Source organism: Typopeltis vanoorti, chromosome 15, assembly GCF_054136105.1.
Source record: "Typopeltis vanoorti isolate ZY-2024b chromosome 15, IOZ_Tvanoo_1.0, whole genome shotgun sequence".
NCBI lineage: Eukaryota > Metazoa > Arthropoda > Arachnida > Uropygi > Thelyphonidae > Typopeltis > Typopeltis vanoorti.
In genome coordinates, this window is record NC_143563.1 from 30,395,851 (window position 1) to 30,411,501 (window position 15,651).

A 15,651-nucleotide genomic window follows, 5' to 3' on the forward strand; every position below is an offset into this window, starting at 1 on the left:
AGCCACGCTAATACACCGCAAGTTTAAATATGAAAGATTATTCATAGAATCAGCCTCAGCTCTAAAAAAAAACTTTCCAAAAAACCTCAACAAATTTGGGTGCATGAGACTGTCCCAAATTTGGGAAGTTTGCATCACGAGAACATCAGCCCAACAGCCAAGACAACCCAATATAACCTGCTAGAGGGCACCATTAGGACTCTAGGAACACCAGTAGTTTCTCTCTTCTGCCTCATTTGCTTTTTGCAGTGCCCCCATGCACGTGTCATAGTTGTATGTTCCCATTGAAGATGGCAATGACATTGCCGAAATATAGGAAGTATTTATTAAAGTTTCTTTTAACCAATATTCCAGTATACATTGTGAATTCCTTAAATAATTTAATAGTCAAAATATCATTCCATTCACTATCAAGTTATTTGATCATGGAAGGCCACCAATGAATTTATTTTATTAGAGAAGTTTTATTTACAGAGAGTTCTGGATCTGAAATTCTTTATTCAAACACTGTAGCATTCCCTTTTAAAGAATTGCAAAAACACCTAACATAAAAGGACAGAAGAAAGTTTATCTTCAGTTTCTTCTGTCCTTTCATCTCTTCAAGGTTTCAGAACTTTATTATTCCTTCTATATGAAAGACTACGAAAAAAACAAACAGTTCATATCTTCTTCTCCCAACAGATATGACATTGTCATACAGATAACTGTTAAATGCTTTTCTTTCTATATGAAAGACTTCATAAATATCTATTATCGAGTTCCAAAAATCCCCTAATTTCTCTTACAGTAGTATGTAGTGTTCTTTTCACACCACACATGCTCTTCTGTGTATCTCACTTTGGGTTTTGGTTTTAGTCATGAAACAAGACAAATGAGCTACCATTATGTGTACATGTAGTGCACTCCAAGTATGCGAGAAAACGTAAGTTTTTCATATCTTGAAAAACTAGTTGTGAAGTTACTTCATGCTCAAACTTTGTTTGCAAACAAGAATATAATTTCTTGGCAGCTTATAATTTAATTATAAACAAGTGAAAAACTTTCAGAATTTCAATTAAATTACAGTTACTGTTTTCAATAAATGTTTATTCAAATCAATGCATTTATTTAGTTCTGTCTTAACCTTACATGTATATACAGTACATGCAACATATCCTCTTCTTTTCCAGTAATAGTCCTAGTGGCCTGTTACAGTCACTTCCAATCTTTTCAAAAGCTGTCCTCTGTTCCTTCTCACTTGAGATATCAATCTCAAGGGAGAAGGATAATGATAGATAATGGAATTTTCTTTAGTTTCATTTCTAAATCTTTTAAAAAACATTTCATATTTTATGCTCTCACACACCTTGATATACCGCTAGTATTTAAATAGATGCCAGTGACATTAAACTATTTCTGATTATTAACAAATTGATCTCATATATATTAATAAAACTCCAATCATTTCTGGCTCACCTACTCGGAATCTAGTTTACCATAGCATTCAGACTTAACATTATATTGATGAAATTTACCATTTTCTGTTCCGATTTAATGGTTAAATCATTATTTTAAATGAACTTAGTGTTAAGTCATTCATTACTTCTAGCATAAACAGTTTCTTTTTTGAACAGCCAGAATTCTTAATTGGTAAAACTCCTAATATCCATATTAGGTATAGATATTAGGATAGATATACTATCCTATGCCTGAGTTATGCAGATAAGTTTGATTTCCTGTGATTTAAAAGATTCTCAAGGATGTATTAAATAGGGCAGAATATATTCCATGTTTATGTTGCAGAGTATTATGACTATTTTGAATTATTATTCATAATGAAATATTATCCATGTTGTTTTTGATTATTATTAAATGTTATAATTTTTACACTAATACTTTTCTTCCCTAAGATTCAAAAGAATTTGTTCAACACTCAAAATTCAACTGTGTCTGATAAAGACAATACCAAGAAACAGTCCAAATTGTATTTTCCTTGTAAGGATTTAGAAGGAAACTATTCCAAAAACACACCTGCTGATGAAATTCAGAGTAGGTTTTTTCCTTCACTAGTATATGCATTAACAAGCCTGTAAAATATTTTTTCTTTGATGTATTTAATGTTTTTTAATTGTGATATTATTTGAAAAGCTAATGAAATTGTAGTTTTACATCATCACTACCATTGATTCCTGATATGTACTCATGACATTTTGTGATGGTATTTAAGTTTACATTATTACTAACTTCCCATCAATAGTTTTCTTCATATTAATGTGTTATTTGTCAGGATTCCAATAATGTTAGAACTAACATTTTGGTTTTCCTTTTTGGATCTTTTTTTTCTGTCATCCTGGCATTGAATACTTGCTTTGCTAATTTTTTTTTTCTGTTTAAGTGACCACACCACCTTAGTAAGCCTTGCTCACTCATTCTTGAATGAGTGAGCAAGGCTTACTAAGGTGGTGTGGTCAAGGCAAGGCTTACATTGTGAATGTTTTTTTTTTTTTTTTCAAATATATTAATGTTTAATGTTTGATACGATTCTGCTATTCATGCTATCTATTCACTTCACTCTATTTTTTTTTTTTTTTTTCGAACTTTCATATGCACTCCCTTGTTTTTGATTAACTGTTTTATTACCACTTATTAGTTCTAAGATAAAATCTGATTTCTAATACTGTCTTGTATGCTGCTAGTTTAGTGTTTTGGCTATTTCTCTCTTATTCCATATACATTTATTTCAGTTGATTCCCTACCACATCAGTTTTGCTTATTATATTCAATATTTTAATTTGCTGTCTTCACTCAGCTCTTCACTTGAGAATGTTGCTACTGTTTTTTGTCATTGCCTGTTTTCATAGACAAGGAGTATAATATCTACATAAAGTTGAAGAGCTCAGTTAAATATTTCAGTTTTTGATATCAGGCTTAATGCTACTTTCCTTCATAATAGTGGAGATATGTGCATCATTAGCATACATCTGATTTCAAATCATCTTCCACTATTAGCTACTTGAATTTATAATTACTGACTCAAGTATAGATTAACTTAAGTGTAACTCATATATTTCTCTGTTTGATGTCCCCTTAACTTAAATTGAACAGCTTTTCTCTTATGTAGCACCTTATCGTGTCTTTTCCAGATACAAAACTTAAATGCAGATGCATGATTTCTTGACTGTTTCGATTAAAGTGAAAAATCTCATCCTTTCAAACCCTATTTGGTCTGAACCCAGCATTTTCTTCTTCCACGTTTCCCCTCCACAAGTTGTTTCTCATGTATGCTTGCAAAAAAATTTACCTGGAACAATCAATAGAGAAATTCTTTCATAATTCTCACATTCAGTTTTATTTCTCCTTTTTTATAGATGGGTACTATTGAGTTTAACTCCAGTCATGTGGAATTTGACCTTTTAACTAAATGAATTAATGTATTGATATGTACTCTGAATTGCATTTCCAGCCAACTATCCAACCAGATTAGCTAATTACATTCCTCCTGGATATTTTCAGGAGGTCTTTTGAAGTAATTATTCCAGGGAGATTCAGAATATCCATCTTCAATCTTTGTCACTTATCATTTCTGATTCCTTTGATCTCCATTTCCTTTTTCTTCCATTTCTGATTTTTTTTTCTTGTTTTTTTTCCCCCCAGGACTTCTTGTGTCCAATGCAAAGTTCTAGTTTTCTGTTCTTGCAGAAACTTCATCACATTCAGTGTTGGTTTGATGTTTTCAGTGGGTCTCCTCATTAATTTTTTTTTCAATGATATTTGTATGTTGGAGTCTGCAGTTCACCTCTGCAAGCTGCTTAACTGTTTCTTTTCAGTTATATATTCATTTTTATTCTATGCAAGACCATATTGTGATCACTTACTATTTCAAATCCCTATGTGAAGATATCATTATGAATAATAACATAGTCAATAAACTTTTTCTTACTTGATTTTTCTCCATTTAAATTTATGCACACGTCCTGTCACTAGTCCTGTCCTGATCAGAAATCCAGAAGGTATTTATCATTATTATTAGTATTTATATGGGTACTCCATGCAGTCAAAAGACTCATTGTGGGAGACCCACTCTATCCATTAACACAGTACCTATCATACATCTCCTTAAATCGATTCACAGTTGAGACACCCACAACCAACCCTGGCAATCCATTCCACTCATTTCCGCTCTCCAAGTAAAGACACACCATTACTAACTACACTCTTAGACAAATTCCAATTGTGATCCCTTGTTTTTTCCCTAATTCTCATCTATTGAAAAATTTCTTCTGTGTCAATCTTATAGAATCCCATTATTAGCTTATACGTTTCTATCATATCTCCACTCTTCTGCCTGCCAGCTAAACTCTGCAACCCACACACCCTCAATTTATTCCCATAGGGAATATTTCACAGACCTATCACCAGCTTGGTCACTTGTCTCTGAATCCTCTCCATCACCTCCTGATCCTCAAGAAACACAGATGACCAAATCTGTGCACATTAGTTAACATGTGGCTGAATCATGGCCTTCTTAAGAGGAATAATAACCTCCCTATTTTTACTTGTGAATGCGCTCTTCAGCATCCAAGTAATCCCTTGAGTTATATTGCTAACTCTTGCATTATGTCCTCTGAATTTCAAATCTCTTTCCACCATCATCCCTAGTCTCATCAATTTCCTGTAAACTTCATATCATGCCATCGATATGAAGTGTGTAATCTTTTCATCATATTGCAAGCATGAAATGAAGTCTTTTATTGGTATTTGAATAATGTGATTAATGAAAGATGATGCAGCTAGCAGAACTTATTTAATTTGATTCACTTTAAATAGACTCAGTAAAACAAAAGGAGTACAAATGTGAAGTGTAATTTTATTTAAGGTTTTCCTTTTTATATTCTCATGTAATAATTAAAGATATCATTTTCTGAGAATAAATGATCAAGGGGAAGGAGTTGCTGTAATTTTCAGCATTAAAGATTAAGATAAACTTGAATGTCATTCAATTTTTTCCAGTAGAGTGATGTGGACAAATGTCAAAAATGGGAAATTGTTGAAAATTGCAGGTTGAAATATTATCCTATTAAAGAGTTTAGTAGAGAAAAGAAATAGTTTTTTTTTTTTTTTTTTTTTGTCATTAGAGACAAAGTAACACACACATACAAAAAGTAAATACTTGTTTTATTGGAGTCGACACAGCAAAGTAGGAAACAAATCCTAGACATATATAAATGTTTTGGTAAAATTCAGAGAAAATAGCAGTGGTGTAATAATGACATGATGGATTTCTGTTCTTAGGGACATGGACTTATCATTACTGTTTTGAAATTCCAAATGAATTCATATGGAGAAAACAAACAAGGATAATAAAAGTCTCATTATTGTTGATAGTGATATCTTCTAACTAAATCAGGCTATAAGAATGTACTGTATAGGGGAATAGGAGAATTACTATTTAGTTTTGAGCAGGAATTTAACTATATAAATGTCAAAAAGGATCAAAGTCCAGCAGTTTTAGTGAAACCTTAAATATAAAAATATTATTGTAGGAAATGTGAACCAGTTACAAACTGTAGCAACTGATTCGTGAGATCTGGGGTAGTAGGGACATTTATTGATTCCGCCATTGAAGCATGTGAGGTTATCGAAGCATGTAATTAAAAGTGATTGAAGCATGTAAGGAAAAACCAAAACTTGGTGGATACAAGAATGGGCAGTTCTGGAAAAGAAGAAATCATATCAGAAGTTTCTTGCAATTAAGATGTTATTATTATTAATAGAGACCTCTGGGGGGAGTTAGCGACTCATACTACACACACACACACACACACACAAGCTATCATACTTATTCTTGAATTCATTCACACTGTTTGCACTAACAACATCCATTTCAATCACACAAACTACCCTATAAGAGAAAAAATCTAGCCCTCACTCCCTTTTTAGCAGTTCATTCTCAGCTTTCAAGGATGCCCCCTTGTCCTTTCCCCACTCTCCATTAATTGAAAAATTCCATTAACTGAAATCCTGTATGATCCTTTCAGAAGTTTGTAAGTCTCAATCATATCACCCTTCTTTCTCATTTTTGCTAGGGTCTGTAGTCTACAAATTCTCAATCTGTCTTCATAATCAGTATTCCACAATCCTGATATAATTTTTTAACACAATTTTTTAGCAGGTCTGGTCTCCTGGAAACCAGGAGACTAGACCTGCCTGGAATAGCCCAAGTGAGGTCTTATCAAGGCCTTGTAAAGAGGCAAAATGACATCCTTATCTTTATACGTGAACATTCGTTTCAGAATTGCAATTATCTTTTGAATTGTATTTGCAATCTTTGTTACATGGCCCTCTGAACTTCAACTTCCTATCTACTAAAACTCCAAGATCCCTAGCATAATTCCACCAATATAATACGACTTTGGATACCTAATCACACCAAAGTGAATGACATTGCATTTACTGACATCCATTTTCCCATGCCCACAATTCCAGCCTATTCAAATCATTCTGCAAGAGTACTGCATATCAGCAGCATTCCTGATTACCCTACCTATCTTTGCATCATCAGCAAATAGCTGTATGCCATTATCAATAGAGACCTCTGGGGAGTTAGCGACTCATATTACATGCACAAGCTATCATACTTATTCTTGAATTTATTCACACTGCTTGCACTAACAACACTTGCCAAATCCTTCCCAATAACATTAATGTATAGATTGAATAACAGTGGACCAAGGATTGATCCTTGGGGGGACACCACTGGTTATTTTATTTTATTTTTTTAATTTTTTCTTAAATCTTGCAGATTCACATCCCCCCCCGTATACTGCTTTTTGATATCTGTCAGTCAGCCATCCTCTTATCCACACTAATATTCTATAATCCAAATCCATATTCTCCAGTTTACACAACAGTCTTCCATGCTGTATTCTGTCAAAAGCCTTAACAAAATACAAACATATCGTGGTGTATCCATTCACCTTGTAAAGTTTGGTCGTAACATTGTTATAGAATGTGGGCAAGTTGCTAAAACATGACCTTCCCTTAGTAAACCCATGTTGCTCATTGCAAAGTAGAGATTCACTGTCAACCCATTTCTGAATACTAACCATAACCTATCTTTCCAAAATCTTCACCACCACTCATGAAATACTAATTAGTCAGTAATTGAATACATCAGTTTTTGCACTGCCCTTGTGCAATGGAATTACCATACATTCTTTCTATTCTTGCGGAGAATGGAAATTTTTACTTGCACGCAGATCCAGTTCTGCTGAACGCTCTTTTAGCACACGTACTGATATCCCATCAGTCCCTATTGCTGAATTCTTCTTCAGTTTGTACACCTGAGTTTCTTCATCCAGTGAAGTGATAGCATTGAGCTCAACGTTGCTTACACCAGGTGGATAGCTTTTAACAAAATGAGCACTTATTACCTTATTTTCCGGTGTATAAGACACACTTTTTTACCTTAAAAATTCATCTTAAAAATGGGGTGCATCTTATATAATGAAGGTAAAGATTGTTTCCTCTTTTCAAAGTCATACACACTCCCTTTTATGTTCCAAGATCTTTGTAGGCTGTTAATGGTGCAATCAAATTGATGCGTGACCTTCACGTGACTTCTAGCACGTCATTGGCTAAGAACGGGGAGTCCCTATTCAAGTTTCATAATATCTTATCAGAGTAATCAGTTACCGATGTTTATCAGTATTGAGTTGACATGTTGAGATATTTTGTGTTCAGTTTGATATTTCCCCGCAGATTTTAGTGATGGAAAAAAAACAGGCGACATTCATATACTTCAAGTTACAAATTACAGGTTGTAAAATATGCAGAAGAACACGGGAATAGGGAAGCTGAAAGACATTTTGGACCTCTGCCTACAGAAAAAATTATTAGAACTTAGAAATGATTAGAAGAAAAATGAAAAGATGATGAATGCCGGTGTACATCAGCTAACACCAAAGGGTGCCCTGAAACGGTCATCAATCTCTCAAGTGTGCGAGTGAGTTAAGACATCTTGGTCGAAAATGAATGAACAAACTATTGTTAAATCTTTTTTGAAATGTGGAATTAGCAACGCCCTTGATGGAAGTGAAGATCATTTCTTATATGAAGATGATGATGATGATGAAGAACAAGAGGAAGAAGAAAGAGAAGAAATGAATGATGATAGAGAAGAGTCAGATGACAGTGACATGGGTTTTGCAGGTTTCTGGAAGGTCAGTTTACTATTAAAAATTACCTATTATTTTATCCATTTTTTTTTAAAATCATACTTTAGGTTTTTTCCAGAAAATTGTATTAAATTTCTTGGGTGCGTCTTATACATAGGAGCATCTTATACACCGGAAAATACGGTAGTTGAACAATCACTTCTGCATCTGTTACCCTCATGCCATCAGCATTTAGAAGAGTTATTCTTTCATGTTCATTCTTTCTTTTACTTCATATTGATAGAATTCTTGTGGTTGTCTTTAGCACGCAGATCCAGTTTCTTTTCATACTCAGACTTTGCTTTCTGTACAACATTTGTGACTATTCTAGTTTGCTGCTTATAATTTTCATAACAGACATCATCCTTATGCACACAGTATTCCTTCCATGTCATCCTTTTCTTTATTATTTCATATTAATGTTTAATAATCTGTTCTGCATCAGTCACCCTCACTCCATCTGCATTCAGAAGGGTTACTTTCATCTCTATCTTTTTTTTCTTTCTTTTACTTGCAGCATAAAACTCTAGGGACCATTCTGATATTACATCATTTTTAAGTATTGTTTAAATGCTTTCCATGCACTGGATATTCTTCCCATTCAGCAACCGATCCAATTCTACTGAACTCAGTATACTCCTCAGTTGGTCATAATTTCCTGTTTTGTAGTTCTGCATGTAACCTTTTCTGACTGGAACATTCATAAACTTAGTTACCTCCCAAGTGAGTTCTGCATGGTCACTGTCACAATCCGGAAGCAGAATAGTTACATCTTTAACTGAAATGCCCTCTGACACTATAATCAAATCTAACACTCTTTGATGTCGAGTTCCTTCTATCATGAGGAAGTTGTCTCGCAACAGCTCAATAAATTCATTTTCATTTTTCTCACGAGATTCTTCGGCTACCCAATTAATCAATATTTCAATATTTGGATAATTAAAATCTCCCATTATGATTACTCTTTTCGCGTTCAACTTTTCTATTTGGTGATGCATTTTTTCATCATTAGCAACCATTCCACTATGTAATTGATCTTGTTAGATTGCACCTCACACTAGATGGCTTCAAACTCACTGCCACGTGAAATACTTTTAGTAGTAGTACTACATAGTTCTCAACTCCAACTGGATTCAGGTCATCCCATATCATTAGCAGCATTCACCCTCCTCTCCATCCTTCCTAAAAATAGTGTACCCTTTACACTCGATACCAGTTAATATGCCTGATTCTGGTAGCCAGGGCTCACTAATGTCTACAATCTGAGGTCTCAACATACTAACCAAGTCAACAAACTCTACCTACCCCTTTGTTTCTGATACTCCTAGCATTTGTGTACAGACATAATAAGCTACTTTCATGTTCTTTTGTATACTCTTGACTGCAGTCTGCATGACACAGTTGGACAACTTGCAGATTTCTATTCTTTAGTGCCTTATACATGTAGACATCTTTGCACACGTTTGATGGGTCCAAACTGAATGAACACAATGTCGTAATCATTCTCTCTCCCTCTCTCTCTTCCCCCCCCCCTCCCTCATCAACATTTCCACGATAAAGCCCATTCCCGTCATTACCACAGTTATATAACATTGTCGCTCTTATACTCGCATTCTCACATTTCTCCCTTTATAATCTAGTTTCCCTGACTCTTTGTGTTAGGTCTCATACCAGTTATAGTTTCTAGACTCCTGATACCAAATGCATTCAGGTGGAGGCCGTCCTTCTTATACAAATCCAATCTTCCCTCACTTTACACATCCAAAAACTCACATCCATTCCTTCTAGACAGCCTACACATTGAATCATTTGCCATCACAGCCTTTCTTCTTAATTCATTTTTATCATATCGAGGTAATATTCTGATGATTTCCACTTTCTCACTCTTCACTCTCTCTCTCTCTCTCTCATACTGAACTTATTGCTAGTTAAGTCATTAGTACCTACTACAATTACAATCTCGTTTACTTTTCTTTTCTGCTTTTGAATTGCTTCCTTTATATTCTTAATTTTTGCTCTGGAAAACTTGAAGTTATAACTTGCTCATCAATAGCATGTTTTATTATAGCGTCACGATATCAAATAACATCCTTCTTTTTACAAACAACATCACTTACCTGATTTCTGATACTTCCTGAGTTACCTGTTTCCATGCTTGCTTGTTTGCTGCTTAAGTTTCTTTTCCTCCCTATGTTCATTTAAATGCCTTTCAACTTTTTGCAATTCGAGTGCTGTCTCTCTGATGATCTGCTTTAATTTTGCTATTTTTGCTGAATTCATTTTCAATAATTTCGTTAGCAGGGCTAGCCCTCTTGTTCTCGACTCCACTGCTCTTCTTAGTATTAAGTTTCTTGTGTGTTTTTGGTGCCATTTTAAACTTATACTTTTTATTGAAATATCTTAATAAAATTATGTTATAAAACACTAAAATCTACAATAATACTAGAAAACACTTATTTTCTAAGGGAAAACACAATAAAACAGACAAAAATCACCAATTTTACACGAGTGCCAAATTTACTAACCTATCACATTGTGTCCTCGAACCAATCACACAGATGTTACAGTTTATTTCTGAACTCTTGAATGAGTTCAGAAAAAAAATAGGATATACAGAGTGATCAAAATTAAAGTACTCCTGTCATAAGGCCTTGTTGAGTGCCATCCACTGATCTAAATGCTGTGATACTTTGCAGGAATACATTGTGCATCATCTAGAAGTGATATTTGAAGAAAAAGTAATTCCAAAATTCACCACCGGGGGCATTATAAACACCAAATGCATGGAATTTGCGAATCACTCAATTTGGCAGGTTCCAGGAGAGTTTAAAAAGATGGACATGGAATTTTTCCCTTCATTTTGGTTGTTGATACTGTTCGCAGTAATGACACTAACCTTGTCCCAAAATGCTTTGCTCCTTAAGCTGTACTATCTAAACAGTTGCAATGCTGTTGCTGCACTCCTAAAATTTTGTCACCTGAATAAATGTTGATGAGGTCCACTATCTCCACGTGTTCTGCGACAATTGATTAGTCATTTTGAAGAAACAGGATTGTTGAGAGTTAGACCTGGCAGAGGTTGCAAACTAGTCAGTTCATAACAAGTGATAAAGAGCTACTTCCGTTGTGGAGTAAGCCATGAATTACATTCTTATGGTTTGACAGTTTTCTGTCGACCGATACTTCCAAGTTCCCACATGGAAGTATTGGTCATACAATTGCTTTATGATAAAGGAATAACCAATTGAAGCATCCCAGTTATAAAATATTACTTTATATTGACATTGTTTTTATTATGCTATCCAAGCATTCATATTATATTTATTATTAGGTGCAGCTGTGAAACCAAGATTTTATAGCTTAATGTCTGTTGATATTAATAATCAGGAGGCACCCAAACTAGATGGATTTGTAAGTTTAACTAGATATTGTCATTTATTGGGTTGAAAACTTAATTTTATTGATTAACATTTAAAATAGTAGAAAGAAATATATTGAAATTAATTTTCTCTTGTGGATTCTATATTTGCATTATATATTTATACATATTTTGTTTCTACATTATTGTTATCCATTGTCATCTACATATTCTTCCTAGTTTCCAGATTTTTCTTTTTGTGCCATTCCTGATTCTAATTACAGGCATGCCACAGAAAATGTTTGACATCTTAAAGGAAAATTACTTTACCCCAGTAGTCTGCAAATGAGTGTGAGTAATTATTATGGTGAACTTCATCTATGTTCACGTAGTTGAAGTTCACCATAATAGTTACTCACACTCATTTGCAGTCTGCTGAGGTAAAGGAGGAGGAGGAAAGAACACATGGGAGGAAGGAAATGGAATTTATGGAGATACTAAGGACTAATTACCTGAAGCAGCATGTGATAGGAGGTAGCAGGGATTTGAGAGTGCTATGTCTAACATGAATTTGTCTGCAATCAATATTACTACATTGCCACCAGTTGGTAAGAGTGATTGTTTACTCTTGACCTGGGTGGTTGCTAAATGTGAGGAATTTTCAGTTAGGAGGGAGTATATGTGGAATTACAGAGTTAAGTATGACAAATTTGGATGGCTGCTTAGAGCAGTGCTATGGCATGAGAAAGAAACTGCTTGGGTTGGATAATAATAGTGCATAGGAAGTAGTAAAGGAGCATTTGAGAAAAGTAATAGAAGACTGCATACTTAGTCATGAGAATAAATCAAGTGAGAGTCAAATGATGAAGTAGTATCATTAAGCAGTAGCCACAAAAAAAGAAAAGTTTATGGAAGAAATTTAAATAGAAAGGTGATCAGCAGGTACACAAGAAGTCCAAACACAGGTCATATTTGTCACCCTTCTGGCCTGTGCTTTGTGCTTCTCGTGTGCCTGCTTGATCACCTTTCTATTTGAATTTCTTCCATAAACCTCAAAGTATTAGAGGAAATTTGCTGTGCAAGTTATAGGTCTCAAAGAGCTCTTTTGGTATGTGGCATGTAAAAGGAAAAATAATTTTGGAAGAATAATTTTGACAACTACTAATGATAGAGAAGTAACTGAAGCAGACAAAATGATTGAATTGCTAAGTGATCACTTTGCAACTGTACATCATCTGGATGGAGATACAGCAGTTAAGAGAGGCAATGGCTGATGTGGAAATAGAGGAACTGGAGGTACATAGGATATTACAGAACCTTAATGTGAATACAGCTATAGGATTAGATGGTAGATCAGTTTGAACATTATGAGAAAATGCAAGGGAATCATACCTTTGACCACATTGTTTAAGTTTCAGCTCTGGGTTGGTCCAAAGGAAGGGGTGGAAAGAGGGGGGAAAATAGTTTCATTGCATAAAGGAGGTTCCAAGACTGAAGTAACAAATTATCAGCCAATCAGCATCTTAGGAGTGGTCGTTAAGGTATTGAAGTTGGTTGAGGGGAAAAAAAAAAATCCAGAAACAGAATACTGCATGGGGGCAACATGGTTTTGTAAATGGTAGGTCATGCCTCAGTAACTTACATTTTATAATACAGTAACAGCTGAGTTGGATAAAGATAAGCTACATAGTGATACTGCTGCAAAGACTTTTGACAAGATACACATTGGAATTCTGATAAATTGCAGCAAATGAGAATGGATGTGAAGTTGGTGATGTGGACAAGAGGATCATTGATGGAGAGATACCAGACAGTAGTTTATTCAGAAGTATAGTCCAGTGAAAGGCTTATGACCAGCAGCATGCTCCAGGGCTCTGTACTTGGGCCACTACTATTTAATTTGTACATTAATGAATCACCATCTGATCAGAAATATCTGAATGCATGCTCATTTCAACTCTAATATGAAAGGCATTAATATAGAGTTAATCAACCCTTTACTGCTATAACATTACTGTAAGGGCTTTCAACTAGATTTTGGTATGTTGCTGTGGTAATTCTCTTCCATTCTTCCAGAAGAGCATTAGTGAGGTCAGTCATTGTCTGGCGATTCAGCCTTGCTCACAATCAGCATTACAGTTCATCCCATAGTGTTTGATGGGGTTAAAATCAGGGCTCTGCAGGCAAGTCAAGTTCTTCAGCATTCATCTCATCAAACTATTCCTGCACAGACCTTACTTTGTGGACAGGAGCATTATTGTGTTGATACAGGAAAGGGCCTTCACTAAATTGTTGCCATAAAGTTAGAAGTGCAGAATTGTCTAGAATGTTATTACATGCATTCTATCTATCTGATTTCTCATAATTGGAGCTGGGTGGCCCAGCCTGAACCATGAAAAACAGAAAAACAGACTGAAATAAATAATGCCTCCTTCACCAAAATTTACAGTTGGCACAAAACATAATCAGGTAGTGTTCTCTGGACATCCACCAAATTCAGACTCATCCATTGGAATATCAGATGGGGAACCATTACTACTGCTCCAGAGTTCAGTGGCAGTAAGCTCTATAAATAAAACTTCATCTGATGCTTGATATTCTTGATTATGTTAGTGTTGTGTGCAGTTGCATGGATGTGGAAACCCATGTTCTTCAGCTCTGGACAAACAGTTGTGGTGCTGGAGTTGCTTGCAGAAGCATTTTAGAACTTAGTAGCGAGTGTTTCAACAGAGGACAGGCAATTTTTTTGTTGCACCATGCACTTCAGCAATTGGTGGTCCTGCTCTGTGATTCATGTGGCTTACCAGATCATGGTGCTGCTGTTGTTGCACCTCCACTTCACAATAACGTCACTTACAGTTTATTGGGGAAGCTGCAGCAGGGGTACAGAAATTTCCTGAACTGAGTTGTTGCAAAGGTAGCATATCTTAGTGCCATAATTAAAGTCACTTAACTTTTTAGTACAACTCATTTTACTGTTAATGTTTGTGTATGCAGATTGCAAGACCATGTGCTTTCTTTTATGCTTATATGAGCCACAGTTGTGATGTGTATAGCCATATTCACCATTCTGAAGGGGGGGGGGGGTCATCATCATCATCAAATTCCTGCCATGTACCCTCAAGGGGTGTACAGGATATGATAGTACTACATGAAAAAAATTACATCATTATTAATTTCCTATCTACAATTTTCCTCCAAATCAGTCTGTTACTTGTCAAGACTCCAACATTATCAAATCTTATATTTCTATCGTCTAAAGCACTTCGTATTGTATCAATCCACCTATATCTTGGTCTTCCTCTGGGTTGTTTTCCTGCCAACCTGGCAGAGAACACTTGTTTTGCTAATCTTTCCTCGCCCATTCTATTTAAGTGACCATACCACCTGAGATTAGCTCTGCTAACGCATTCCTGAATGCTGACAATGTCAAGTTCCTTCCTAATATCCTCATTTTTAATATGATATTGCCATTGATGCCATCTGTTCACGCCTCTTATCTTTCTCAGGACTCTCATATCTGTGGTCTCTAGTCTTTGGTCAAGTGTTTTACTTCTAACCCAGCTCTCAGATCCATAAGTTAAAACTGGTTCGAACACTGTCTTGTATACTGCTAATTTAGTGTTCCCACTAATTTCTCTCTTATTCCATATGAATTTATTCAATTGACTTCCCACCATACCAGCTTTGCTGATTCTGTTTTCTATTTCAGGGGGGGGGGTCTGGATATTTTTGATCAGATAGTGTTTAGAAATGATCCAAGAAAAAATCCACTACAAGTCTGCAAGATTCTCTGACTAAATTGAATAACTGTTGTAATAGATATGGCATGAAGCTCAGCAATAAAAAGACAAAGACAATGAAAATAGGCAGAATCATTGAAAATATCAACAGCATTTTGATTTGAGAATCTATAGAACAAGTAAAACATTTCAGCTATTCAGTCATGATTTTTAATGAAGATGGTAAATCATATGTGGAAATAGACAACAGAATCAACAAAGCTGATATGGTAGGAAGTCAAGTGAATAAATTTATGTGGAATAAGAGAAAATTAGTTAAAATACTAAATTAGCTGTATACAAGACAGTGTTGAAA

The 15,651-nt window shown here is 35.0% G+C and overlaps 1 protein-coding gene across 3 annotated transcripts in view; it reads left to right on the forward strand.

The window, feature by feature from the left end:
* poe (E3 ubiquitin-protein ligase-like protein poe) overlaps nucleotides 1-15,651 on the forward strand; it is an 801,929-nt gene that overhangs the window by 153,789 nt on the left and 632,489 nt on the right. For all 3 annotated transcript variants that reach the window (XM_090405892.1, XM_090405894.1, XM_090405895.1), the window contains exons 13-14: nucleotides 1,890-2,028; nucleotides 11,527-11,606. In XM_090405892.1, the coding sequence (XP_090262018.1) occupies nucleotides 1,890-2,028; nucleotides 11,527-11,606 (219 nt within the window). The remainder of the gene's footprint in view (nucleotides 1-1,889; nucleotides 2,029-11,526; nucleotides 11,607-15,651) is intronic.